The sequence below is a fragment of the Danio rerio genome, chromosome 8, assembly GCF_052040795.2.
Source record: "Danio rerio strain M-AB ecotype USA chromosome 8, GRCz13ab, whole genome shotgun sequence".
In the NCBI taxonomy this organism is placed as follows: domain Eukaryota; kingdom Metazoa; phylum Chordata; class Actinopteri; order Cypriniformes; family Danionidae; genus Danio; species Danio rerio.
This window is the reverse complement of record NC_141028.1, coordinates 20,395,627-20,422,212: the sequence shown is the minus strand read 5'-3', so window position 1 is coordinate 20,422,212 and position 26,586 is coordinate 20,395,627. Positions and strand designations below refer to the sequence as shown.

Genomic DNA, 26,586 nt, shown 5'->3' with positions numbered 1-26,586 from the left:
TACTTTCAGCTGTGACACGTTACCTGATGCATTCAAAAGACAGAAGAGTCGTTAGATAGAGACAAGATTAATAAAATAACACGTTTAACAACTATATTGAGACGCAATCCAACAATACATCATTGATAAACTGTTCGATGTGCACTGCTCTCTGGGGTTTTGTGCTCAATGCAACCGCTGACTGCCTGGAGCTCAGACGAGCACATGACAGTAACTGTCTCTGTGTTGTCACGGAATGTGCATTTTTTAGTGTTATAGTATGGAAGGAGGGATTTTCAGAAAATCTAGATAAAACACCAGTGCGGGCATGGATCTTTTTCATTCTGAAATGCCATTTTAAAACTAAGACGTATTAGTCTAAACAGGGCCTAAGTGTGTATTTTTCTCGGGAAAGTTTGCGAGAGGGGCGGTACAGAGGATCGGGATGCCATCTCAGTATTGTGATGTCTATTAGTCATCGGCGATGGACGATAGCATCGTCTATCGACCCAACCCTAGTTGAAATGACATATATTTAGATTTGCATTTAAAATAATACATGTCAATACAAAACAGAAATATATTTAATAGTAATGACGGTTTTAATGAGATACATATTCCAATATCCTCTCTGGTAATCAGGACAGAATATTTACACATCATTTAAATAAATAACTGGCAGCAACGATAAATAATACTTTCTTTAAAACTCATAATATCAAAAGCAAAGCTATTAAACAAAACTATATTTTAATAGCATCATAACACAAACATATAAATTATGATAAGCAAAAAATTATATTTTGTATTCATTCAGAACAATCTTTCGTTGGAAATGGAAATGACAGTAAATGAAAACAATGACAGTTAATTGCAGTGGTTTGAAGGCACTTCCTTGGAAAAAAATAATGTACTCCAAAATCCTCAGAGCTTCTTCTTTTATATCCTCAGGACCTGCGGCGCATAAAGAATCAGGTGTTAAATATTTAACAATAACACATCTTTCTTTTCGTTTAAAGCTGTACTTTCGGCATGCAGTTAGAAAAGTGACTAAATTAAGTTTAAAGCGAGTCAACCTGTCAAACACAGAAACAATGAACTTCAGATTTCTCTCCACTTGAATAGAAATCACTTATTCACCTCATAAAAGGCAATTTAACCATTTCTAATTGATTCAGAGGAAAAAACAGCCTTAAGCGTAATCATAACCTAATAAAACCATCGTAATTCACCAGCTGCATTATTTGACGTTCACATTGGTAATGGATTCTTTCACCTTTCACTAACAAGTTCTTTGAATGTCTCATTTCATTGATGATGTCACAGGACTGACTGATTCTAGCACTGCGGTTCAGTCTTGAATTATTCTAAATATGCTTCTAGGAATTAAATGAGTAATGGTCGAGTCTCTGACACATGCGGTTATTTCATCATTTTATTATACAGTCCAATACATGCTTATTCAGTTGTATAAAACTGATAGATCCAAGCTTGAGCACTGCGTTTTGTTATTAGACATAAACACAAAGTTCAAAATCTCTTAAAGTCATACTAAATTAAATCGGCATTTAAATTGCCTGAACACGGCACCACGAGTGTCGTGTCACTTTATGTATCATGTCTTCAAAGCGGTTGGTTCATCGAGGAATGTACATTACAATGCAAATTCAAAAGTGGAAGATGTCTGGAAGTTGTTTTCTGCCTGCGTGAACCGTGCATTAACTGCATGCCTCCAAATGTAGCAGATGGCCATGATTAAACTGACATTATATCTTACTCAATATTTCATCTAAGGTTTCAGTTAAAGAAACATGCAAAACTTTCCCAACAGTAACCGGGAGCAGGCCATGCTAGTACAAATGCTGCCACGTTCTTGTTTTGGAAAATAAATAATGAAAATAACAATGTCAAATACGCAATTATTCTTATTATTAATAATAATTGGAAGAATCTATCTATCTATCTATCTATCTATCTATCTATCTATCTATCTATCTATCTATCTATCTATCTATCTATCTATCTATCTATCTATCTATCTATCTGTCTATCTGTCTATCTGTCTGTCTGTCTGTCTGTCTGTCTGTCTGTCTGTCGCATTTTATTCTATATTCTGTCATTAGGATGACCGAGAATGTACAATAATATATTTATGTATTCACTAACTAGTCACTTTGTTAGGTACACCTGTCCAACTGCTCATTAACTTAAATTTCTAATCAGCCAATCACATGGCAGCAACTCAAACATTTAGGCATGTAGACATGGTCGAGACGATCTGCTGCAGTTCAAACCGAGCATCAGAATGGGTAAGAAAGGTGATTTAAGTGAGCTTGGGATTGTTGTTGGTGCCAGAAGGGCTGGTCTGAGTATTTAAGAAACTGCTGATCTACTGGGATTTTCACGCTCAACCATCTCTGGGGTTTACAGAGAATGGTCTGAAAAAGAGAAAATATCCAGTAAGTGGTAGTTCTGTGAGCGCAAATATTTTGTTGATGTCAGAGGTCAGAAGAGAATTGCCAGACTGGTTCCAGCTGATCGGCAACAGTTACTCAAATAACTATTTGTTACAACTGAGTAGAGCTGCCCGATTCTGGCTAAAATGAGAATCGCAATTTTTTTTTTTTGCATAAAATAAAGATCACGATTTTCTCACGATTCTGTAGATGTAAAATAAAGGTTAATATGAGTGGGCTGTTATTATTGTTATTCTCAAACGTGGTGAAACAGCAATAGGGTTTGTGTAGCTGTACTGTTGGTTAAAATGCTAAATGTTGTATAGACTTGGAATGGTGGACTTGAACAGACTTTAGATTTGTTCTGGTCATTAATGCTGATGATAATTCTGATGTTGAATTATTGTGTTTGAGACATATGCTTACAATCTGTAATTTTCTGCTTAAAATTAGTTACTGGCATCATTTTCATGAATTCTAAAAGACTGGGTGGGTATTTTTGCATTTCAGCTGTTTTTTTTTAATACTTTTTGGGCTGGAATTAGTCAGCTAAATCTGGCAAAACTGTGCGCGCTTTCGGTTTCATTTTCAGTGCTAAGAGCGGTTCACTTCCCGCGCTGCTCCCAAACAATCACTCTGTGCCACAAACTGACTGTTATTTACAACTTTATTAGCTGTTATTCACAGCCTATGCAAGTTCTGTTCACTAAAGTAGACTTTATTCAGAGGCGCGCGTGCCCGCTCTCTGTGGTAACAGCTGATGGTCAGCTCACGTCACGTGTGATTTTGCGGTCGCAAATACATCATGACATGAAGACAGAAATGACATTTTTGGCGTGAATTATATCTTATAAATACAGCATGTGACTCTTTCAACACCATTTGGAGGTGTCCACATTGCTCAACAACGTATGTAAAACAATATGAAGACTTTTGCGGCCACCACTGCTTCACTCCTGAACTTGAAAATATGATTGACAGAATGGTAAGAAATGCTGGATTATGATCGCCAAGGGGGTCAAATGAAGATCGGGATCTTTTATGATTAATTGTGCAGCTTTACAACCAAGGTATGCAGAAGAGCATCTTTGAACGCACAGCACATCCAACCTTGAGGCAGATGGGCTACAACAACAGAAGACCACACCGGCACCACTCCTGTCAACTAAGAACAGGAAACTGAAACTACAATTCGCACAGGCTCACCAAAATTGCACAATAGAAGATTGGAAAAACATTGATTACGCGTCATGTCATAAAGCGTAAATCATCTTAGACTGGTTCCTTAAACATGACAATGAGTTCACTGTACTCAAATGGCCTCCACAGTCACCAGAACTCAATTTAATAGAGCACCTTTGAGATGTGGGGGAATGGGAGATTCGCAACATGGATGTGCAGCCAACAAATCTTCTGCAACTGTGTGATGCTATCATGTCAATATGGACCAAAATCTCTGAGGAATATTTCCAGTACCTTGTTGAATCTATGCCTCGAAGGATTAAGGTAGTTCTGAATGCAAAAAGGGTCTAACCCAGTCCTAGTAAGGTGTACCTAATAAAGTGACCAGTGAGTGTATATTGTCTATATATTCACTGTGAAATGCATAAAAATACATTTCAAAATGGGTGTACACATGTATGATGTGCATTTTATTTTTTCTTTATTTTTTTAAATGATTTTTTTAACAGGTTTTTGTACTTAAAACAAAACACATCCCACTTGGACATCTTAAAAGTAGTTCAAAACATCCACAAATGTTTGTACTTACATGCGTTTTCTATGATTGTGTGCAAAGGGGACTCATCGCTAGCCTTGTTAGCAATCTTGCACATCTTTTATAATCTGTCAGAGACAAGAGGCAGAATGTTAAACAGACATTGACAACAGGGATGAAACACAGCTTCTGCCGTGACGTGACATGAAGCAAACGTCAGCACTTGAAACGCCCTGATGAAATTCTGCTTTAAGTGCAGCTCTCATCATGGGATGACGTAAAGAATGCGAACATAGCTAAGGGTTAGATGGATCCCGGCAAATAGCTTAATCTGTGCCCAAATAATGTACTTGATGGCCTAAAATGACTGTGTGGGATCAAGCACCACATGCCTCCACCCATAATGGTGTTTGTGAAGTCTGAACATCCCATTGCTGACCTTTTCCAAACACTGTCGCCATCATTTTCTCTCAAGGTAGAGCCACATTTCGGTTCAAGAGTGACATTGTCAAAGCAGAACTCAAACACAAGTATCTTGACAGGATATAGTAACGGATGACTTTGGATTTGCTGTTACCGTACATAAAAACATATCATGTTTCAAGTTTACTACAGTTTAGGGAGCATTTAAGCCATAAAAATGCTCTGGAAGACAGAACCTCTGATTTTCTTATGAATTATTATGCTTTTGCCATTCCCAGAGTTCCTCGTGGCTGCCAAGTTCTCAAATACAGCTGCTCGGTTATCGGTTTTGCATAAACTTGTTTACAAATCCCAGCGTACCAAATAATATCTCATCTTTAAACGTATTCTGCACTTTTTCACTACTATATTGCAATATTTCATAGCTCCTTATTTACAAATGAAACGTCCACAGTATCTAAAGTTGAGTTTCACAACACTTCGTTCTCCGTGGAGAACCAGAGAAGGAGGGTCATGGAGCAAGTTCACAAAACATCTCTGGCCACAAACACACAAGTGTTTTTACTTACGAAAAAACTAAACAAAACAGCCAATGTCTAGGGGAAATCAGGCAACTTTTGTGACCCAAAATATAAATCTGATCATCACTCTGGGCAACCACTTTGTCTCCGGTTTGTTTAGTGAAATATAGAATTTAACAGCGTTGAAGAAAAGAACCCTGATTAGGTTTGACATCTACTCTCTCTAAACAGAATAACAGTTTAGACAGCCCGTTAGGAAAGTGTTATTTAAAGGAAAAATGCAAACCTCTCATGAACACACAAAGTCCATGAGGACTAAGGGCGGAGGAGCATTTTTGGTGTAACTCCCTGTCAAAACATATTGTTTTTTACTTTTGAAAAATAAAAAAAACAGGCAGCATTATTAAAGTTTTTTATCAAACAAACAAACAAACAAACAAACAAACAAACAAACATTTGATTTATTAGGATCACAATGTTGGTTAGCGTTTCATGGCTTTTAAAGGGAACAGCTCAGCCTAAAATAAAAAAATAAAAACATTTACTGTGTTAATCAACTCATGTCATGTCAAACCTACACATTTTTTCTTTACAAAATACAAAAGATATCTGAAGAACATCTAAATAATAATGAGCCATTTCAATTAAATTGTATGGTACACATTGCAAGGTTTCAGTTACAGTTTTTCTCAGTCGCTTTGATGCATTTCTCACTACACTATTTACATTTGCACAACAGGTCATGCATTTCTTAAAACAATTAGTCATTTGTGCACATCCTAGAGGCAGTTTCTCATTCCTTCCAACAAATTGCAGATGCTTTTAGACATGCATCAATTGCTTTCATACAACTCTCTGCTTTTTATAACATTATTCTTTGCTTATGTCATGTCAGTCAAAATTAACTAAACTTGTAAATGTTGAATAATCATTGCATATAAAACTAATAGTCCTCATTTCATTACTTGAGTCGTTACATACAAAAATGTTGAACTAGTTGTCAAAATCTGTCAAACTAATTTTATAAAAAAACAAATGTAATCTTTATTTTTCTGAAAAAAATCTTCCAAATTGAACAATTTCGTGATTGATTTACAGACCTGTGTTGTAGGTTCAGTTCCAATATGTTCTGCAATATAGTTTACAGTTGCGCCCAGCTTTACCCAAAGGAAGCTTATGCTATTTGTAAATAAGGGTGTATTTATTCTTTTGCACAATACTGTGAATAAATTAGAATTGCAACGAGCAAATGCTGTAAAAAAGTAAAACATACATATTCAGTGTCATACTCGGATACCTCACTAAATGCAGTGATGTCTGACTTTGCTGTAGTTTTCAAATGGCGGTGCAAATAGTATATACTGCTGTCTTGAGCATTTCAGGAAGTGTCACCAAAATCTGACTTTCTTTTGCATTGAAAAAATGTCCAGAGTAAACTGTCATAATGAAAACATGACAAAGCCATTTGACTATCTTGTTCATAAACAATGGTGTCAGGATTTTTTATCTTGATGATACTGACACTTTGATTGACATGAATACTTGCTTTTAAGAAATGAACTATACATTTTACATTTACATTACATTTACATTTAGTCATTTAGCAGACGCTTTTATCCAAAGCGACTTACAAATGAGGACAAGGAAGCAATTTACACAACTATAAGAGCAACAATGAATAAGCGCTATACGCAAGTTTCAGGTCTGTAAAGTCTAAGAAGGAAAGTATTAGTAGTATTAGTATTTTTTTTTTTTGGGTACAGTTACTGTGATATTCAGAGAGGCAATTGCAGATTAGGAAGTTTTTTTTGAGCATGTGACGCGCTTTTGCAAGTTATCAGCTAGGTTTTGCAGTTTGTACTGATTGTTTTGAGAAATGCACTGTTGTTGTGAGAAACGCACCAAAGCGATTGAGATTGAGATTGAGATTAAGCTACTGTAATTGAGTAGTTTTTCTTAGGAATTGTAATTTACTATGTAGTTTTATAAATGTGTACTTTTACTTTCCCTTGAGCACATTTTTAGTGCAGTATTGGTACTTTCACTCCACTATTTTTTTTCAACCTGCAGTTACTAATTTATTTTTTCTTGTCTATGGGGATTAGAAAAATCAGTACTGTAATTCCCTTCCAATCAGATCGCTCAACAGAAGGTAAATCGCATCATAATGAACTACTTCATGATATGGGCGATTTATAATGACAGCAAACTGTTTAGAAACATTAAAATGTCAAATGTCAAATCTTTACACGTATTGACCCAGATACTGATTAGTTGTATGTCACAGATGAGAAGATGACGAATATTTACTGTATAATGACCGAAATGGTCTTAAATACCCAGCAGGCACAAGACATCAACATGACATCCGATTGACGTTGTACCCCAATGTCGTGGGGACGTTTTTTGTTTGGAAATGAAAATCAGAACATTAGAACCCAACGATAGGCCAATGTCAATGTCTACGTCCAGCCTAAAATCAACCAAATATCAATGTCTAATGATATTACAGCTTGACATGGTGTGGACCTTACCACTATGACGTCTATCAGACGTTGGATTTTGGTTGCCATACCCGAGAAATAAATGTCAGTATTTGACGTCGATATGGCGTTGGTTTAAGATGTTGGCTTGATGTTGGATTTTGGTCACTTTCTAACAACTTAAAATTGACTAGATATCAACGTCATTTGACATCATTATTGGGCATCAAAATAACGTCATCCTTAGACGCTAGCTAGACAAAATTTTGGTCATCTGTCATCACAACCTAAATATGACCTTATATTAACGTCTTTTGACGTTATATTAATATTAACATCTTATAACCAAATATTAACGTGTGCCTGCTTTGCAATAACTAAATGCACTACAGAATGTTACGTTTACACACATGCACAAATTACATGTAAATGCATCAGCTTTTTACTCTTGAGTACTTTTGAAATGTCTACTATTTACTCATACTTTGAGTGATATTTACAACAGATACTTTTACTCTACTTGTACTACATTTTTGGGCAAGTAATGGTACTTTTACTTGAGTATGATTTTTCAGTACTCTTTCCATCACCGGTCATTGATGGTAATTAACTAATAAAGAACAGTTTTTCTAGAGCAGGGGTGACCAAACGTTTTCGAATAAAGGGTCAAAAACCAAATATCACTGATCGCCTTGGGCCAAAGATAATTATAACATTTTTTTTTACATTAAAATCGGCATGGGTAATTTCCTAATTCATTTAATAATGTCAAAAAAATAATAGAAAGCATTCATTTGAATTGTATTAACTAATGCAATATAACTTAACTTATTGCAATAAAAACATAAACAATCACATTTATAACACAGTGGAGTTCAATGAATACACTAGTCAAGCAGAATCTGCCTTCGCTGATTCGCAGATTCGCTTACCAAAGTCTCAGCATTGTTTCTCTCTATCTGATTCATTTACAGTACACTATTTACACAAAAACATTCAATCTCAGATAGCTTTTTTGGTAGCTTTTTTGGTAACAATAAAACAAACAAGTACAATTTTACATTAAATTTGAAATCAATCTCTGATCCATTCTCAGATGGCATGGGGGGCCAAATCAAAGGTTACAACTTTGGCTTGTGGGCCCTAGATTGGGCATCCAGAGCAATCCAGAGTTTATTTAGGTTCCGCAAATCCATCTAAGATGTAGACTTTTTTCCTCCAGTGGACTTTTTTTTTTTTTTTTAATAGCTGAAACCATGTTCTGGGGTGAAGTTATATGAAGTGAAGTTCTTTTGAACTCAACTCAGTTTACAATGTGCCCGACAGTCACTCCTATATGACTTTAGCCAAATGACCAACATACACCATCCTGCACTGCTCCAACAGTGGCTAAACTGAAAAAAGCACTAATAAGGCAGTGATAAACACATGTGTGACTTGAGCAAAAGAACAATTTAATGCTTTTACGTTAAAAAATGAATCGATCAGAACTTATAGCACTTCAGCTTAGTCTCTGATTTATCAGGAGTCATCACAGCAGAATGAATCACTAATTACTCGGGTATATGCTTTATGTGGCAAAATCCCTTCTAGCTGCAACCCAGCACTGAGATTGCCGCGAACCCCCAATGCTGGGAAACGCTCACACACACTCATACACTACAGCCAGTCTAGTTTATCCAGTTCACCTACAGCAGTGTTTCTCAACCATGCTCCTGGAGGACCACCAGCTTTGCATGTTTTCATGCCTGTTTCTCAATTCCAAGAACGCAGGGAACAAACTTGTGTTTTAGTAGAGACCAGTCTTGCCAGGTCACTTCCGAAAAACGAACTCGGGGAGACTGCGCGAATGAGTCCTGTGAGAATTAGATGCTCTGTTTTTCCTGATGGTCACATAACCTTCACGTGTTTTTAATGGAAAATTATTTAAAAATTACAGCATTCATACAACAACTTACTGTTTCCCCCCTTTTTCAATATATATATAACCTTACAAATATACTTAGTACAATACAAAAAACTTATTTTAATATGAATTTCCGCAAATAAACACCCTTAATGTGTTTATGCCTTTAGTTAGATTTTCATGGTAATGTTTACTTTCACAGTCTCATTTAGGGAAGCTCCTGAGATAAATAAGCTAAATCTCTGAACGTTAATAATAAACCTATATAAAGTGCGGCACTTCCCATCTCCTCCTTTATTCAGCCGCAATGACTTCTAGGACTTCTCGAGCGAGTTCGCAACACGAGGACGCAAGATCGATGAAGAATGCATATTGAGAAACAGCCCATGTCTCCTTAACCAAACACCTGATTCAGATCATCAGCTCTTTAGTAGAGACTGAGAGACCTGTAATGGGTGTGACAGACAAAGGAGAAAACTAAAACATGCAGGGTCAGTGGTCCTCCAAAAATGTGGTTGAGAAACACTTACCTAAAGTATACTGTATTTCTTTGGTCTGTGGGCGAAATCGGTCGGGACTCAAACTAGCAACTTTCTTGCTGTGAGGCAACAGTGCGAACCACTAAGCCACCGTGATGCCATCAATCAAAACAAGTTGAAATTCATGCGTATGCCACATCATTTAATTCATTCAAGTTTCAATTCAAGCTTTACATTATTACATTAGTCAAAATCAGATGTGATGTGTATAAGGTGGACAGTTTATAAACCATAGTTAACCTGTGCTGTTTAAATACATAAACACTGAATGATTATGCAAATTAACCAATGAATTCATAAATTTAATCAGAAACAAACTGTCTGAAAGAACCAGTTCATGGAAAATAATTGAATATTTGTCTGTGGAGGTAATAATGGTGTAAATAATGTTTATTGAAAACTGATTATTTCGCTTCACAGGACCTCAATGTATCATCAGGAAGAACAGGTATTAATTAAGTTTTTTTTTTTTTTTTTGCCAGTATTTGTTTTGTTGTTTTTTTAAGAATCACCTAGGACCACAGTTTCAGCTCAGTCTTTTGGAGAGAAAAAAAAAATCATCTACATCTTGTGAGCCAATCAAAAGCACATTTACATTTCACATATAATATTTTTGTGCACAAAATATAGAAGAAAAATCACAATTATTATTTTTATTAAGTTAAAGATATACATACATGTCGGTCTGGAACAATCCCTTGTGTTGTGATAAATTCTGTGGAAATGTGTCCTGCATTCAGATGGAAACTTGACTGGCCCTGCTTGGGAAAAAGGTTGCAATCATGATAAGGTTTTATGGATTAGTTACTCTGATCCCTCTGAATTCAAAATGTCTGCTCACTCATTAGGTAAATGTGCTGAAACGCTAGAGTTGCTGTAACGGAGTCACTTTTTGACATGTGCAGAAACCCAGAAGAAGAATTAGCGAATGCCAACGCTTGACATGCAATCACAAGGGCAGAGACTTAATGATTCTGATTCTGCCAAAGCTCTTACAAAGTTTCATTGTATGAGTTTCCGGATAACAGATTTTCGCACTAATTATCATAGGTGAATCAAGATTCTGAAACGATTAATCATCTTAAATGTGATTTGGCTAACATTTGGCCTAATGCATTTTTACAAGAGGCTTTAAAAACAACTTATTAAGGTCAACTTACAGCAAGCTTAACTTACAGTATTTGACTGTAAACAATGCTGAGTTCCACACAATCAATCTGTGTTTGGACAACATGAAGGAAATAAGTTAAAGGTGCAGTGGGTGATTGTCTTCAGAAACATTTTTGTTGTTCTGGTTGAAAGTCTCTTCACATTCCAATTGTAATGATTAAAGTAAATGATCTAAATGTGTTTATATGCATTTTATATTCTGGGTAAGGCATAAGACTAAAAATTGTTCATCCAAAACTAAAAATACTAAAAATGTCTAATTAAAAATAAGACAATTCCCATAATTCTGATAAGTAGAAACTGTGTCAACAAATGTAGATTTGTACATCTGCGTACCCCGCTCATGCAGATCCACCGTTTGCAAATGCTGAATCAAAACTTTTTAAAGTCCTGAATCAAAATTGGAGTTAGTTTTGCACGCTAGAGTAAGGATCTTCACATCACTTTTGAACAATGACATCCTGTGACGCGGTCCCTATATTGTTTACCACACTACTCTGAAAATTCAGTCTGAAATAGTATGTATGGCACATGGCCCATTTCCACTGAGTGGTACGGTACGAGTCGGTACACTTTTATGGCCGTTTCCATTGTCAAAAGGAACCAAAAAGCAAACCGTACCTTGCCACTTTTTGGTTACTCTTTACAAAGGGAACCTAGGATGACAAAAGGGTAGGCCAAAAGTAATAAGTGTAATTCCTGCACCCCGCTGGCCAACCACTAAGTCGAGTGTGTAAGAGTCATTTTAGGACAAAGCATGTGAGAGAGTAAGACCAGCGGTCCTTGCATGAAATATTGCACATTATAACAAGTTTTGCTTGCTTCACTACTGAAAACGCTCAAGATATAATACAGTTTTTTATATTTGGAATTGTAGCATTATTAAGTACAGTAAAGTTTTCTAACTGGCAAATGACATGATCGAGTGTGTTGTCTACTGTCATTTGTATGGTACTCATCCGTGACTTCAGGAGACATGGCTTTGAACGGCAGGGAAGGGACTGTGTTCAAAGTTATTATGCTAACGGTTAGCATTCTGCACCTTTAACTTATTGAGTAACACTTTATTTTGTATTTTTTATGGTTCATTTGAGTATTGGTAGACTGTCTGCTTAATATCTGTTGATACTGCTGCTAAACAGACGTTTAACTGACTATAAGAAACATGTCAACTTACTCTAACACTAACCCCAACCTAACAGTCTACTTATAATATAATGAGAATTAGTTGGCATGTACATTTACATTTACATTTAGTCATTTAGCAGACGCTTTTATCCAAAGCGACTTACAAATGAGGACAAGGAAGCAATTTACACAACTGTAAGAGCAACAATGAATAAGTGTTATAGGAAAGTTTCAGGTCTGTAATGTAGATGCAATGTAACTTAAATTCAACAAACAGACCATCAAAATAAAACATGACCCTTATTAGTTTTTGCAATTTGAAATGGATTGAACATAAAACTATTCTGTTGTCCCCCCCCCCCCCCCCCCCCCAAAAAAAAATGAAACATTGTGTTTTTTCATATTACTTATTTAAATAAGTAGTTTGAACGAACATCAAGTGTTTAAATAGTGGCCTATAATTAAGAAAAGTGGCTAATAATAAGAATTAAAAACAGATTTAGATATATAAAATACAATCTAGTAACTTTTAAAAATAGCGAAACAAAAATGCGTTATTCCTCAATTATCATTTATAGGTCACATGACCTAGGGAATGTTTTATTTAAAACAGCTTTATCAAGTTGTAGAGTCTGTGAGTTCATAAATGGTGCCTAGTTTATATACAGTATATTCGCACTTTCTGCTTTAAGGTTTTGTGTAAAACTGGAACAAACTTCTGGCAGCCCGATTAAATAACGACTCAACCAGCAGATAGTACTTTGGTTATCATTCTTGACACAGGAAGTGGAAGGTCAGAGGTCAGGTCGAGTGCACCGCTTAGTGGGATGCAATATTACACAATGTACATGTAGCAATTGCATACAAGACAATTCACATACTCAACAAAAATACATGTAAGAATAGAAATTGTTTTTATGCTATATTCTGAACATCTGGATGCAAAGTCACACATCAAGAAAAATCTTTGTAAATGAAACCTATTGAAATTGGTTTTTGTTTACCTGTAAAATGCTCTATAAATTTGTCTTTCATGCTTGTATCTCTTGGGACAATCTCTGGAAAAGACAGAGAAAAAAAAAACAGTGTAAATGTTTTGCTTTGTGTACCAGTCCATAAACATTTTAATTGACATAACTAGATCTTGAATCATATGCACTTAAAGCATGACACTGTAGTGAAACAAACCTCAGCAAGTAGCTTAACTTCAAACTAAAGCAGTTGGAGAAACATAGAAGTTGGATTCAACTTGATATTGGTTTGGCTGGAGACATTTGATGGATGAAAATGAGAAAGACAAGCCTTTCGTCACTCTTGTCAAATTTGTTCCGTCAGTCTCTATACTGGCGTGCTTTTGTGGGATCCTCAAGCAATGTAAAGAATTACTTTAACAAAAGCAGAAATTGAGGGCGTGTGGTCCATGCAACTAATTATTTCTCTGGATTTGAATGTTCTTTAAAACAGTTGGTACGAATTATAACACGTTTTTGAATATTTTAATGTCAAAATCGTACATATTGTGCTTTAAAATAAAATAGAATAGGGCTTTGTTTCAGCATAAATATCGCAATGTGATCATTCGCAATAGTCACGTCGCTGGATCTGCAATGTAACCAAGAACCATATTGTTGAGTGACTGTAAAGCTTAACCTTAATAGAGTGAAAGAGTGTTTTTAGGGCCTTTAAATAATTTAAAGAAATTGTAACTAAAAATGTATTGCATTTAACTTTTATGCAATGAAGACTGTGTGGTTTGATTTGCATGCACATGATTATTCAACTTATATTCGAATACAGTTAGATTAAAAAGTAAAATGCTCCTAAATTAATGCAGATTATCTGGCCTATGAAATCATCCCAATCAATATACAATTATGAGTTCCAAACTAAGCTATTCAAGTCATCTGCCGAGATTATTCTATTCATATCGCAATAAATATCACAATGTCAGATTTTTCAGATATCATATAGTATGGAGTCAATCTAGGGCCATATATATTTGCAAAATAAAATAAAGTTTTGCCAACAAAAAACAAAGTATTGAGCAAAAAATAAATAAATAAAATAAATAAATGCAAATATCTGGTTTAAAAATTAAAAAAAAATTATTTTGCTAACAAAAATAAGTGAAGTGATCCATCCATTTATCCATCCATCCATCCATCCATCCTTCCTCATTTTCTTTCTACAACTATCTTCATCTGGAAGAAACCCCTCTCCTCACCTTCTTACAACTTTATCTAGAATGGGCGGTGTGGTGGCTAAGTGACTAGCACTGTTGCCTCACAGCAAGAATACCAATGGCGTTGGGTCCTTGCTGGGCTATCTGGTATTTCTGTGTGGAGTTTGCATGTTCTCCTTGTGTCCACCTGGGTTTCCCCCGTGTTCCCCGGTTTCCTCCCATTATCCAAATGTGCTCTATATTATAGATAAATAAGCCTAATGTCTTACTCTCAGGAAGTTTGCCTTGGCCTCAGCAGCGGGGGAGTTTGAGATCGACCAGAGCTCAATCTCCCCTCACCCTGCGAAAGGGGGGAGCTCTGGGCTCGAGGATCTCTTGAGCTCAGGGCTCTCTCCAAGAACAGCATGCCAAACAAGCTAAATATAAATCATGAGCTAAGTGTGAACTCTTAAAAGAACTGCAAAGAGAAAACTAAGTTTTGAGAAATAAAAATTAAATGTGCAAAAAATTGAAACGCGCAGAAATGTGAAGTGCAAAGTGAAAACGCCATCGCAAACTCACGGACTAAAAAGCAAATCAAAATAAGCACTGCAATTGACTGGATGGGTTTTGTAAAGGCAATGCTATAAAAATGTTTTTTATTATTTTTTATTGCAAATTATTTAGATTTTTTTTTAATTGCTATATTTTAATTTGCAGTTCTTATGAAAATTAATTTTCCCTTTGTAGTTCTTTATTTTTGTTGTCATTACTATTTTTTTAAGATGTGCATTTATCTATTTATGTATTTGCTTAATACTTTATTTTTTTGTTTGCAAAACTTTAATTTTGCAAGTATATATGGCCCTAGATTGACTAGTTTATAGTGCAGCCTTAAAATAGAACTTGCTAATATGATTATTTTTGCATTCGGAGTACAGTATGCGCTTTTGGTTACATGCGATTTCATGTTTTTTATATACATTCTAGTATGAAAGTTTTGATGAAGCATATTTTGTTTTCAAAAATGCAGACAATTTTGTGTGTGCGCATGTTTAGTGAACGGCTTCCATTATTATGTTTTCATTTCCTAAAAAGCATCAATTTCATATTTTGACAGCCTTCATATTTTAGTCTTTTAGATTTACCGTCAGGTTTGGTTAAACAGAAAACCTGACACTTTCCGGCACACAAATTGGTAAATGAGTTTAAAAATACCCACACAATGTCACTGCTAATTATAAAATATGTCGGGCATTCATAACAGCTCAAGCAGAAAAGGTATTTTATAAAATGCCAATTTTAAGTTGTGAATATTAAAAAGGAGACATTACAAACAGAACAAATTGGAGTTACTACATGTCTTGATTGTACTGCAAATTTACTTTGAAGAATTCTTTTGTTTTTAAAATGTTTTTCTGACATAAATATAAATGAAAAAAAAATACTACTGTGTTATATTATTGGATGTGATTCAGTGTATAGTATTTAGTCTGGGAGTAATTATGACATCAGCTTGCGTCCAGCTCAGTCACTAAATACACTGCCAAGCACATGGCATGAAGTCATTCTTCAAGTCTGTTTACTTACAGTAGCTATCTGTATACAGACATACAGTATTTGTAAAAATAATTCTCAGTATTAGTATTAGCTAGTATTAGCATATATAAAGGCATAGTTCACCCTAAGATTAAAATCGTTTTTCAATCATTTTGACTCGCCACAAACTTGAGATAATTTGATAAATGTTGGAAGCTGGTAACTATTGACATCATAACATTTGTTTTTTTCTACCATGAATGTCAATGGTCACCAGTTTCTAACATTCCTCAAACTATATTCTACTGTGCACTGTAAAAAATCTTACTGGCTTAAATTTAGTTGAATACAATGAAAAGTTCTATCCATTTTCACACTTAAATTAGTAAAACAGACTAAAAAAAGAAAACTAAACTTATTGTAACAAAAAGTAACATAAAACATTTGTTGTCATGAATTTTTAAAATAATTTCTTTACATTGTGTTCAACAGAGTAACGAAAATTCAACATATTTGTGATGAGCGAGGGGTTGGTAAATAAAGGGTCAATTTTGTTGGGGTGGTGCAAACTATCCTTTTAGTAAAGATTCATCTCATTGACAGCCTTCCCAAAATGTCTGCAAACCTGAAAATATGACTTAAATTTTTACATCACCCTACATACAATCACGGCCACTTTATTAGGTACATCTTACTAGTACAGAGTTGAACGGCTTTTGCCTTCAGAACTGCCTTAATCCTTCATCGCATAAATTCAACAAGGTACTGGAAATATTCCTCAGAGATTTTAGTCCATATTGACATGATAGCAGATTTGTCAGCTGCACATGCAAAATGTGAATCTCCCGTTCCACCACATCCCAAAAGTGCTCTATTGGATTGAGATCTGGTGACTGTGGAGTCCATTTGAGTACAGTGAACTCATTATCATGTTCAAGAAACCAGACAGAGATGATTCACGCTTTATGACATGGCGTATTATCCTGATGGAAGTAGTCATCAGAAGATGGGTGCACTGTGGTCATAAAGGGATGGCCATGGTCAGCAACAGTTCTTGAGTAGGCTGTGGCGTTGACACGATGCTCAGTTGGTACTGATTGGGCCCAAAGTATGGCAAAAAAATATCCCCCACACCATTACACCACCAGCACCAGCCTGAACCGTTAACACAATGCAGGAGTGACCCATGCTTTCATGTTGTTGACACTAAATTCTGACACTACCATCCAAATGATACAGCAGAAATCGAGACTTATCACACCAGGCAACGTTTTTCCATTCTTCTATTGTCCAGTTTTGGTGAGCCTGTGTGAATTGTAGCCTCAGTTTCCTGTTTTAAGATGACATGTGTGGCACCTGGTGTGATCTTCTGCTGCTGTAGCCCATCTGCCTCAAGTTTTGACTTGTTGTGCATTTAGAGATGCTCTTCTGCACACCTGGGTTGCAACAAGTGGTTATTTGAGTTACTGTTGCCTTTTATCAGCTTGAACCAGTCTGGCCATTTTCCTCTGACCTCTGGCATTAACAAGGCAATTGTGCCCACAGAACTACCGCTCCCTGGATATTTTTTTTTCCTGACCATTCTCTGTAAACCTCTAGAGACGGTTGTGCATGCAAATCCCAGTAGATCAGCAGTTTCTGAAATACTCAGACCTGCCTGTCTGCCACCAACAACCATGCAACATTCAAAGTCACTTAAATCCCCCTTCTTCCCCATTCTGATGCTCGATTTGAACTGCAGCAGATCATCTTGACCATGTCTACATGCCTAAATGCATTGAGTTGTTGCCATGTGATTGGCTGATTAGAAATTTGCACTAATGAGCAGTTGGGCAGGTATACCTAATAAAGTGGCCAGTGAGTGATTAACGGTGATTTAACAGTCATTTAACAGTCTATCAGATCTCAAACCTATAAATAGCTGTAACACAAATGTGCAATAACCTCTCGGAAAACATCTATTAAGATGATGATATAACTGATTATAATCAAATATACGCCATATGTTTGACAGTGGTGACTACATGCTTGACGTAAGAATGATGGACAGCCCTGTTTGAAGCATGCATGGAAGAACGCAATCCCAGACTGATAATCCAGCACCCAGTAAATCTGCTGGAGGCTTGGGGTCCTTGCTAATTATGCACAATCTGTGGCCCGGCGACCCTGTGACAATGTCCCCGCATGTAGACCATACAGTATCAGTTCCGGCCTATCGGAGTAAGGAGATTATTGCATGCAAACTTGTAATGCCTATCAATGTCAGGTCCACAAATCCATGCAGTGGCTAATTTTAACCCTCCACAGAACTCAGGATAACCGACACTGCTCTATGAATGAGTTGCACTTTCATTCAAAATACAGCGACTTCCTGCAGTTGCGATGTCTATTTGTATACCTCGCTTGTGGGTTATTTAATTTTTAGACATTTGTCAAGATGATGCATTATCAAGCACCTATCAGCATAATAATACGCAGTCCATACGCATGTTGTTGCACCTGAGTCTTACATAACATGACTAAATGCCTATACTAATGGGCTGTTCTGTTCAGATTGTCTATTCACATTGTAGTACACCGTGTTGGCTGTTTTGGATTATGTAAAGGATCATGATATCAGCATCAAGATTTTAAAACCAGCATTTCTTCACTGGAATAAAATCAGTCTCGTTGCAAAACTTAAAAGGCAGTAAACTCATTCAAAGGTCATCCAGATCAGAGACTGCAGATGTTTATGGGTGTAATTTGTCCTTTGGCAAACAATTTAAGTATAAAAATGCACACCAATTTTGTTTTCTTTTGTTGTGGATGTTAAAGAAACCAGCTCTGAATCAGGCCGACCAGAAAACTGTCACTGTCACTTTTTTTTAAAACCGTCAAAGTAATGGGGTGTCAAAGCAATGATGAAACCATATAATAACATCAAATACAAAACTATTCTCAAGTGCTGCACAAATTCTAAAATATCTCTAAATACATCAGAACACATTGGTCAGCTACATGACATGGGGCATTCAGTAGTTGACATTTAACACTAGGCAGTTACACCAATAAATATTTCAAGTGTTATAACTTTAAGCATGCTAAAAATCCAGAAAAGGAACTAAAAACGTCAACTGCAATCATACAAAGTTCCAAGAACACTTTTGTGTGCCAAAAAACTGTAGAAATGTCTGTGTTTATCAATGTTTCTCTTAACTTTCTTGTCGCGTCGTCAGAGTGTTTGTTTACAGGGGGAAGTTAGGGTTCTTCAGGTTCTGGAATCAGATACTCTAAGAATTAATATTTGTTATAAAATTAATATTTTGATTCCTGTGTGCACATTTTTATTTCTTTTTTTTTAATATTTTTTGGAAAACTGGCAGGACCTTCTGCACTGATGAGTGACCAAATCTTGAATAATAATCTAAACATAAATCTAATGATGGACTACGGGAGGTGCTCAAAAGTGTGGCTACATTTGGTAAAGAATAGGCATGGGCTCGGTATAAGATTTTGACTGTATTATAATCTTGGATAAAAATTTCATGGTATCAAAGTATTGTCATTACTGCTTTAAAATAAGTTCTTTTTAAATGTCTGATTAAAAGCAACAATTTGAACACAATATATTTTATTTGAAGAAACATTTCATATATTGGACCAGTAGTTTTTGATGTGGAGGTTTCTTTTCTGCTGGAGAAACTGTTGCCCAAAAACAACTAAATAAAATAGTTATAAAAACCTTGACTTTTCCAAACCATGGTAAACCTTAAAATCATTATTGTCTCATGCTTATTAAAAAGCTAAGTGCAACTACAGTTATAACTAAGGTGTCACAACCAACATGACCAAGCATTGTGCTAAAATATTTCTCAAACGAATTTTATAAAAAACAAAATCATAAATGCATGTTATAACTGTAAAATAGAATAAAGTGTGATCGGAAATAAAAAATTATTAATAATTTAATTAGTTGATGTATAAAGTAGTATCAGTATTTTGCAGTATTAGACAGTATTAGAGTAAATCACACTCAAGTAAAAGTACCATTACTTGCCTAAAAATGTAGTGCAAGTAGAGTAAAAGTACCTGTTGTAAATATTACTCAAAATATGAGCTGATGCATTTACATGTAATTTGTGGATGTTTGTAAATGTAACATTCTGTAATGCATTTACTTATTGCCCAGCAGGCACACAACATCATAAGACGTTAATATTAGGTTAGATTTAGGTTGTGATGTCAGTACACAAAATTCAATGTCTAGCCGATGTCTAAAAACTTTTATAAAGACTGTTATTTTGATATCCAATAACGACATCAAATGACGTTGATATTTGGTTTATTTTAGGTTGTTTTAGAAAGTGACCAAAATCTGACGTCTTGTCAACATCTTAAACCAACGTCATATTGACATCAAATACTGACATTTATTCATCAGAATCCAACGTCTGATAGACGTCATAATGGTAACGTCCACACAACGTCAAACTGTAACATCATTAGACGTTAATATTTGGTTGATTTTAGGTTGAATATTGGACATTGACGTAGGCCTGACATTGGATTCTGACGTCAACTTGATTTTCATTTCCAAACATAATCCAATGTCCCCATGATGTTAGGGTACAACGTCAATCTGATGTCATGTTAACGTATTCTGCCTGCTGGGCATTTAAGGCCTTTTCGGTCATCATACAAGAAACATCCATTATCTTTTCAACAGTGGCATACATCTAAAGAGTCTCTTACTTAATGTGTATTAAAATTTTGGAAATCGTCTTGGACCCTTTTAATGCGTCCAAACAGTTTGCTGCAATTATAAATCGCCCATGTTTTGAGGTAGTTCATTATGATGTGATTTACCTTCTACGTGCGATCTGATTGGACAGGAACCACATAACTGGTTTTTCTAATCCCCATAGACAAGAAAAAATAAAGTAGTTACTGCAGGTTAAAGAAAAATAGTGGAGTAAAAGTACCAATACTGCACTAAAAATGTACACAAAGGAGGAGGCAGAATAAGAATTGGAATTGATAAAATTTGAATGATACCCAAACGCTATGGGCAGTACAAGGCACTGTCATAAGAGTCAGCAACACAAACTGCATCGGGACCTGATGTTGAAGAGAAAACATTGGCTAATACTCATTTTTACAGTTCTTTTAGTGCACAAAAGTGTTCTTGATGCTTCATAAGAGCGCTGTTGAACCTCTGAAGTCACATGGGAAGATTTGACAATGTTTTTGGTTCCTTTTCTCGACTTCTCTGAGCTCTCTGATTAGTTCATCTTCGAAACACAAATCAAACTAAGGTCGTAGGTCATTGGAATCACAGGACTTTGAGTAATTAATAACAGAATTTTCATTTTTGGGGCTGAAATAACCGCATAATGGAGTGAAAACAAGAAAGCAAATGACCCAAAATTACAGGTATCTCTCATTTTCTTAAAATAATCCATGTTTTTATACAGAAGCAGAATGTGACTAAACAATACATCAACAATACAAAAGTAATAAATTGTCATGTGATAAATGTGATTCATATATTCTTATATAGGAAGACGATGGGTTTTGTGTGGATAAAATATCCATGCTTAATGCTCCAACTTTTTTCAATGGCTGCCAGCATCTGCCATTTACGCATTCTGGATAGTCAAGTGATCTACAACGTAGGACATGCGTCATATGTTGTAACTCAACTCTCCAATGAAGCCCACTGTTGTTGTAATTGTTAATCTTATGATAGATGGATGTGCTTTTTAGAGCTTTAACAACTTCTAAACTATGCCATTAAGAAAAGTCAAGATATTATTCAGTTGTGCTTCTTTGATAGAAGAAATTCAGGCACATCTAAGAGAACTTGCGGGTGATTAAATTAAGATATAAATTTAAATCTTTGGAACACTATTCCATTAATAAACAACCCAAATAGTTTCAGAGTTATGCATGAAGCACATTTTCAGGCACACACAACATTTTCTTTTTTTTTTTTTGTGAAATGCAGCAGCTCACCAGCAGTTTTCTAAAGGCGCACACCATTACATGTGACAATTAGCTCCATGATTTCCCAAGCTTATAAACTTTCTCTGAGCAGTTCTTAGATCTACGCTGGTGATTTCAGCATTATGTTATCTGCCTAACAAGACCATAAGCATTCATTTTACCACCCTCTGTAGATCAAAAGAGTGTCCCTTAATCCAATTTCACAGCTTTTTTTTTAAACTGGACTTTTAACATTGAGCCAATTATTACAGGTTATGTTAATGTCACTGCAATTCATCAACACAAAATATGACGAGCTGTCAGCGATTAGGTGTTAAAAGTGCATTTGATATGCAGAAACAGGAAGGAGTTAATGCCTAGGATTACATTTATCACCTGATCTCAAATCAGCTTACCTATTGGTCTGCTGTTGTCCGGCTTGGGCAAATGTGCAGTGTTTTCACGCGAGGAAAACTTAGCATCTTGAGATACAGAGTAGAGGCCACTGGTGACGCGTCTGGACGCGGGCTTTTCCCCGATCACTTGCAGGATTAGATTAAGCAGAGTTTTCCTTTCCGACTCCTTTACCTCCTTGCTGTCCATGCACTGGCTGGAGGTGATGAGCAAAAGAATTATACTCAACAAGATGTGCCATCTCTTCTCAGCCCGCATGGCTTTCCAGACTGATAAACGAACAAAACAGGAAAGCAAGTCATTAAATCGTCGCATAGCCTAGTAAAAGTTGATACGCGCGTAAATGCGCACTTGGCAAAATTTGCGCAGTGGTCCTGCGTTATTATAGGCAGATTTTTGTACAAGTCACGACATATCTACACTATATAAATGCATAATATCCAAATATAAAATAAACAAATACAAATTTTAAATGTTTTAAATAAACACATCCTTGATTTGACCTAAATCTAACCATTGCGCATTGTCCACGTTTAATTTCTTTAGAAATTATCCACTTCAGCGTAATCACTAATTATAGTCACAGAGGCAAAAATAAATAGACTTACACGATTATATATTGGTAGGTGCTTCTGCCTCTAATGATGTGGACGCAAAGTTGCCAGAGAAAAATATATCTTCCAAAAGTTCCTGTTGTCTCGTGTCTTTCTTGAGAACATGCGTCTTGTTTTTATACGTCAAGTGCGAAGCTTCTTGAATGTAATACAATCGATATCGTGTGGGTGGCAAATGTAGACATCTTTCCCTTAGTTTTTTTTTCTTCTCAACTCGTGGTCAGTTCCTTTGACACTCGCCCCTCCTTTCGTTTCAAACTCATCACAGAAGTTCAGATAACTATAAAAAGTGTCTCAAAACTCCTCTATGCGGTTTTTAAAAAGAATCATAGCTGGCAAAGTGCTGAATGCGTAAATGTTCTTGGAGATATCCATCGCGCCACGCACCCCATGGAAAGGATGGGGAACCTTCACGTATCCAAATATACTTGCTTTAAATGTAGCCGAGCAGTGAAATAAACGCCTGGACGTTTTTGTTCATGGATGGTCGGGTCTTGTGACTGCACTAAGCGCGCTATCCTGGTAAGCCCCGCATGTTTCCACCTCCCAACTCTGGTTTGCACTTGGCTTTGTGCTGGTATTACACGCTTAGCGCATAAATGCCAGGTTTCTTAACTTTTTTTTGTCTCGTAAACATGGACCAGTCGTCTGGTTTGAATGATCTTAAGCAATTAAATATCAAATGAATTTTCACTTTGTCTCAAACTGGCTTATGTAAACCAACTGAACGTTGATTATTTCTGTAAGCTTCTTAATATTCCTGTGTTTCCCCTCGGGGGTCTGAGAAGGTCTCGCAAGGGTCATGTCCTTAAAATCTGGACTTCAGCTTAGATGCAAAGCGTGATTGTAATGATATTTCCAATTTTGGCAAACAAAACTTAAAAGAACTTTCACTCTTTACATTGATAATTTACTCTTCTGTCAACATATTCACCCTCTGGTTGTTCCAAACATGTTTGAATTTCTTATTTTTGTTGAACACAAAGGAAGATATTTATAACATTTGACATATAGGCTAGCCACTGATTTCCATATACCCCGCACTTAGGATGTTAATGATTATGATAACATTCTTCAATACACCTTGTGTTCTACAGAATAAAGAAACCCAATAAAAGTGTAGAAGCACCTGCAAACAACCCCCTATATGCTTTCCCCAAAAAAGAGGTTTTCACTAGATTTTGGTTTTCCATAGAAACCATTTTTTTTTGTTATCTCTAAATGTGTTAATTTTTTAAAGAACAATTTTAGATGTATTTTACTAAGAACCTTTAGGAAAATGTAACACTTAGTGGAAAAATCTTAGTTTAAAAATACTTAATAGAACGCATAAATAAACCTTAATTTTAAGACTACATTGAAATAAAATGATTCAAAGATGATTCCTTGGATTTACTAAATTTAAGTTAAGTTACAGTTAAGTGGTTGTAAACAATTAATTTGGGTTGAATTTAAACAAACAAATGTTGTTGAACATTGCTAAATCTAATTTGTTTGTTTAAATTCAATAAATACATTGTTTGCAACAATTTTGCAGACATCATTTCTTTCAGTGAGCTTATATAAATTTAAAAGAAGAACTTATAATGAAGTCTTAAATTTAAATTCTGAACTGGTGAGTGACATACAAACAAGAGCATATTCATTATGTTTTGTTTAAAGAAACCCAATTGTTCTGTAAAATGCTTAGTTTTATGATAATTACGGCAGTATTTATAAATTACAAATAATGTAACAAAAATAAAGCTAAAAAAACAAACAAACTAAAATATATATAAAAATGGAAATTTCAAAGCTAGATTGGTTGCATTTAATGGTGAGTACAAGCTAACCCTGGCATATTAAATGAGAGTCAAAAAAGCAACAACACTGAAAGAAATGATGTCTGCAAAATTGTTGCAAACAATTTATGTGTTGAGTTTAAACAAACTAAGTCCAAATAAATTTATCACAGCCAATCAACTTAATTTTTTTAGTAAATAAAATGATTCATCTATGAATCGTTTTTTTTTTCAGTGAACTTCATTCAGCTGTTGTTCTTGCAGGAATGTCATTGAACCTGCTTCTCATAAGGGAATTTGAAGGAAATGACATTTTCCAGTGTGACATGAAGACACACACATCTTCATACTGCTATTATGAGCAGCAACAATAATCAGTTCAGATATTTCAGTAAATCTCAGATTTGCACGAGGACAATTGAAGCTAAGCTTTACTTTTAAAGTTCACACATTTGCTAATGACATTGGAATGCTGCATTTTCGACACTGCAGAACGGAGCAAAAGTGAAACATGACCTGATATAGCCTTTGACCCAGTACTTCAGACATATTATTGGAATGCTTTAGTCTACTTACCACCACAGGTCCTGTTATTTAAAGCCTCGTGAACTCTCCCTGAACAAAGTTAGAGACAAAACACAATTAAAATATTGTGTTTGGCGACATCAGGGGGTGTATTTCTAAACTGCACCTTACCTCGGATGTATGTGCCTGAAAGTTTTGAGATATTTATAATGTATTGAGTTAATTCTCTCTCTCTTGTTTTAAAGTTGAATTATTTTTTAACTTTGGTGTATTGATCTATATTAAATGCAGTGCCTAAATTACCACACGGTAACAAAAATAGTGCGTACTAACTGTTCCTACAACTTCGAAGTGTAAATCATAGGTTTAAACATTTTCAGGAAGCTTAGCTTGCAAACTCTCGTTAAAGTAATTTGCAACAAAGACTAAAATGATTTTGTTGTCGCATTAACGTTACATGACGTTTAGGGCCACCCATAATGCATATAAACAGACTTAAAAAAATTAAAAATATGAGCGTTTACTTGTTATTGTTTTCTTCGTTATTGTCAACATTCAATATCCTGTTCTAAGCTCTATTATATTAACGTACGTTTACATAATTCATTGATATTGTCTACTGAACAGTTCAACAAATGATCATAATTTTAAAAAAAAAACATATTTAAATAATGATACAGAAAACTACAAACACAATTTTGTTTAACCTAAACCCCTTTCTCACTCATTTAGTTTAAATCATACGTAACGCTATATATAAACACCATCGTGTACCAGAATGTCTATCAGAGAATGAAGCTGATCACCGTAATTTGATCTACTTCCGTTGTGCGTAAGCGTTACCTTAGAAACAGCCTGACAACAACGTTTCAAGTTAGTCAGCTATGAACATGACTCTCCGTAAAAATGATTCATTTGAGTTGCATTACTTTTCTTCCGAAGCGTAGTTTTAGTTTTGAACTTTGAATATTTTAACCACAAATATGCTGTAACTCCGGCTCACAAAGGAAGAGTTTAGTTTATCAACGATGTCGCACAGGTTTGTGGGTTATAATCACAGTAAACAACGATCGCTTTCAAGGAATATAGCTCTAGCAAATGCCATAGCCCTAACTTGTACAATAACTTGTATTATGATAATTTCCGAGCAAGTAATTCTACAAATATAAAGTGCCTTGTGTTATTTAATTTGTTATAATGTTTGAGGCACTGTATGTTAATAAGTAGTGAAAGAGTGTTTTTAAGTTGTTTTAAAATATAACA

At 35.4% G+C, this 26,586-nt stretch overlaps 2 protein-coding genes and 1 long non-coding RNA gene across 15 annotated transcripts in view; 1 reads left to right on the top strand and 2 right to left on the bottom strand.

Annotated features, from left to right (window-relative positions):
• Window positions 1–26,586, bottom strand: part of LOC147842616 (uncharacterized) — a 1,013,036-nt gene that overhangs the window by 15,528 nt on the left and 970,922 nt on the right. The gene's annotated exons all lie outside the window — the stretch shown is intronic.
• Window positions 1–26,586, top strand: part of zgc:153738 — a 53,264-nt gene that overhangs the window by 16,684 nt on the left and 9,994 nt on the right. The window contains exon 1 of one of the 8 annotated variants that reach the window (XM_087263444.1): window positions 23,266–23,539. The exons of 2 other annotated variants lie outside the window; for them this stretch is intronic. Coding sequence is in view for 1 of the 6 variants with exons in the window: in NM_001079968.3 (NP_001073437.3) it covers window positions 26,352–26,362 (11 nt within the window). In the remaining 5 variants the exon portion in view is untranslated. 8 annotated transcript variants of the gene reach the window in all.
• On the bottom strand, window positions 559–26,157 carry alkal1 (ALK and LTK ligand 1). 6 transcript variants are annotated; one of them, XM_087262688.1, is made up of 7 exons: window positions 25,495–26,157; window positions 25,375–25,413; window positions 22,406–22,599; window positions 13,327–13,380; window positions 10,702–10,782; window positions 4,207–4,280; window positions 559–933 (listed from the first exon to the last, which is right to left on the bottom strand). In XM_087262688.1, the coding sequence occupies exons 3-6, from the start codon at window positions 22,590–22,592 to the stop codon at window positions 4,216–4,218; spliced, it is 387 nt and encodes a 128-aa protein (XP_087118814.1). In that variant the 5' UTR covers window positions 22,593–22,599; window positions 25,375–25,413; window positions 25,495–26,157; the 3' UTR covers window positions 559–933; window positions 4,207–4,215.

Excerpts from the sequence above, each read along its gene's own strand:
- alkal1 (XM_087262685.1), bottom strand. The coding sequence starts at position 22,661 with ATGCGGGCTGAGAAGAGATGGCACATCTTGTTGAGTATAATTCTTTTG. Across the intron at positions 10,783-13,326 it reads ATTTATAGAGCATTTTACAG|GGCCAGTCAAGTTTCCATCT; the intron begins GTAAACAAAAAC and ends TTTCCCAAGCAG. Across the intron at positions 4,281-10,701 it reads GGATTGTTCCAGACCGACAT|ATTATAAAAGATGTGCAAGA; the intron begins GTATGTATATCT and ends TGTCTCTGACAG.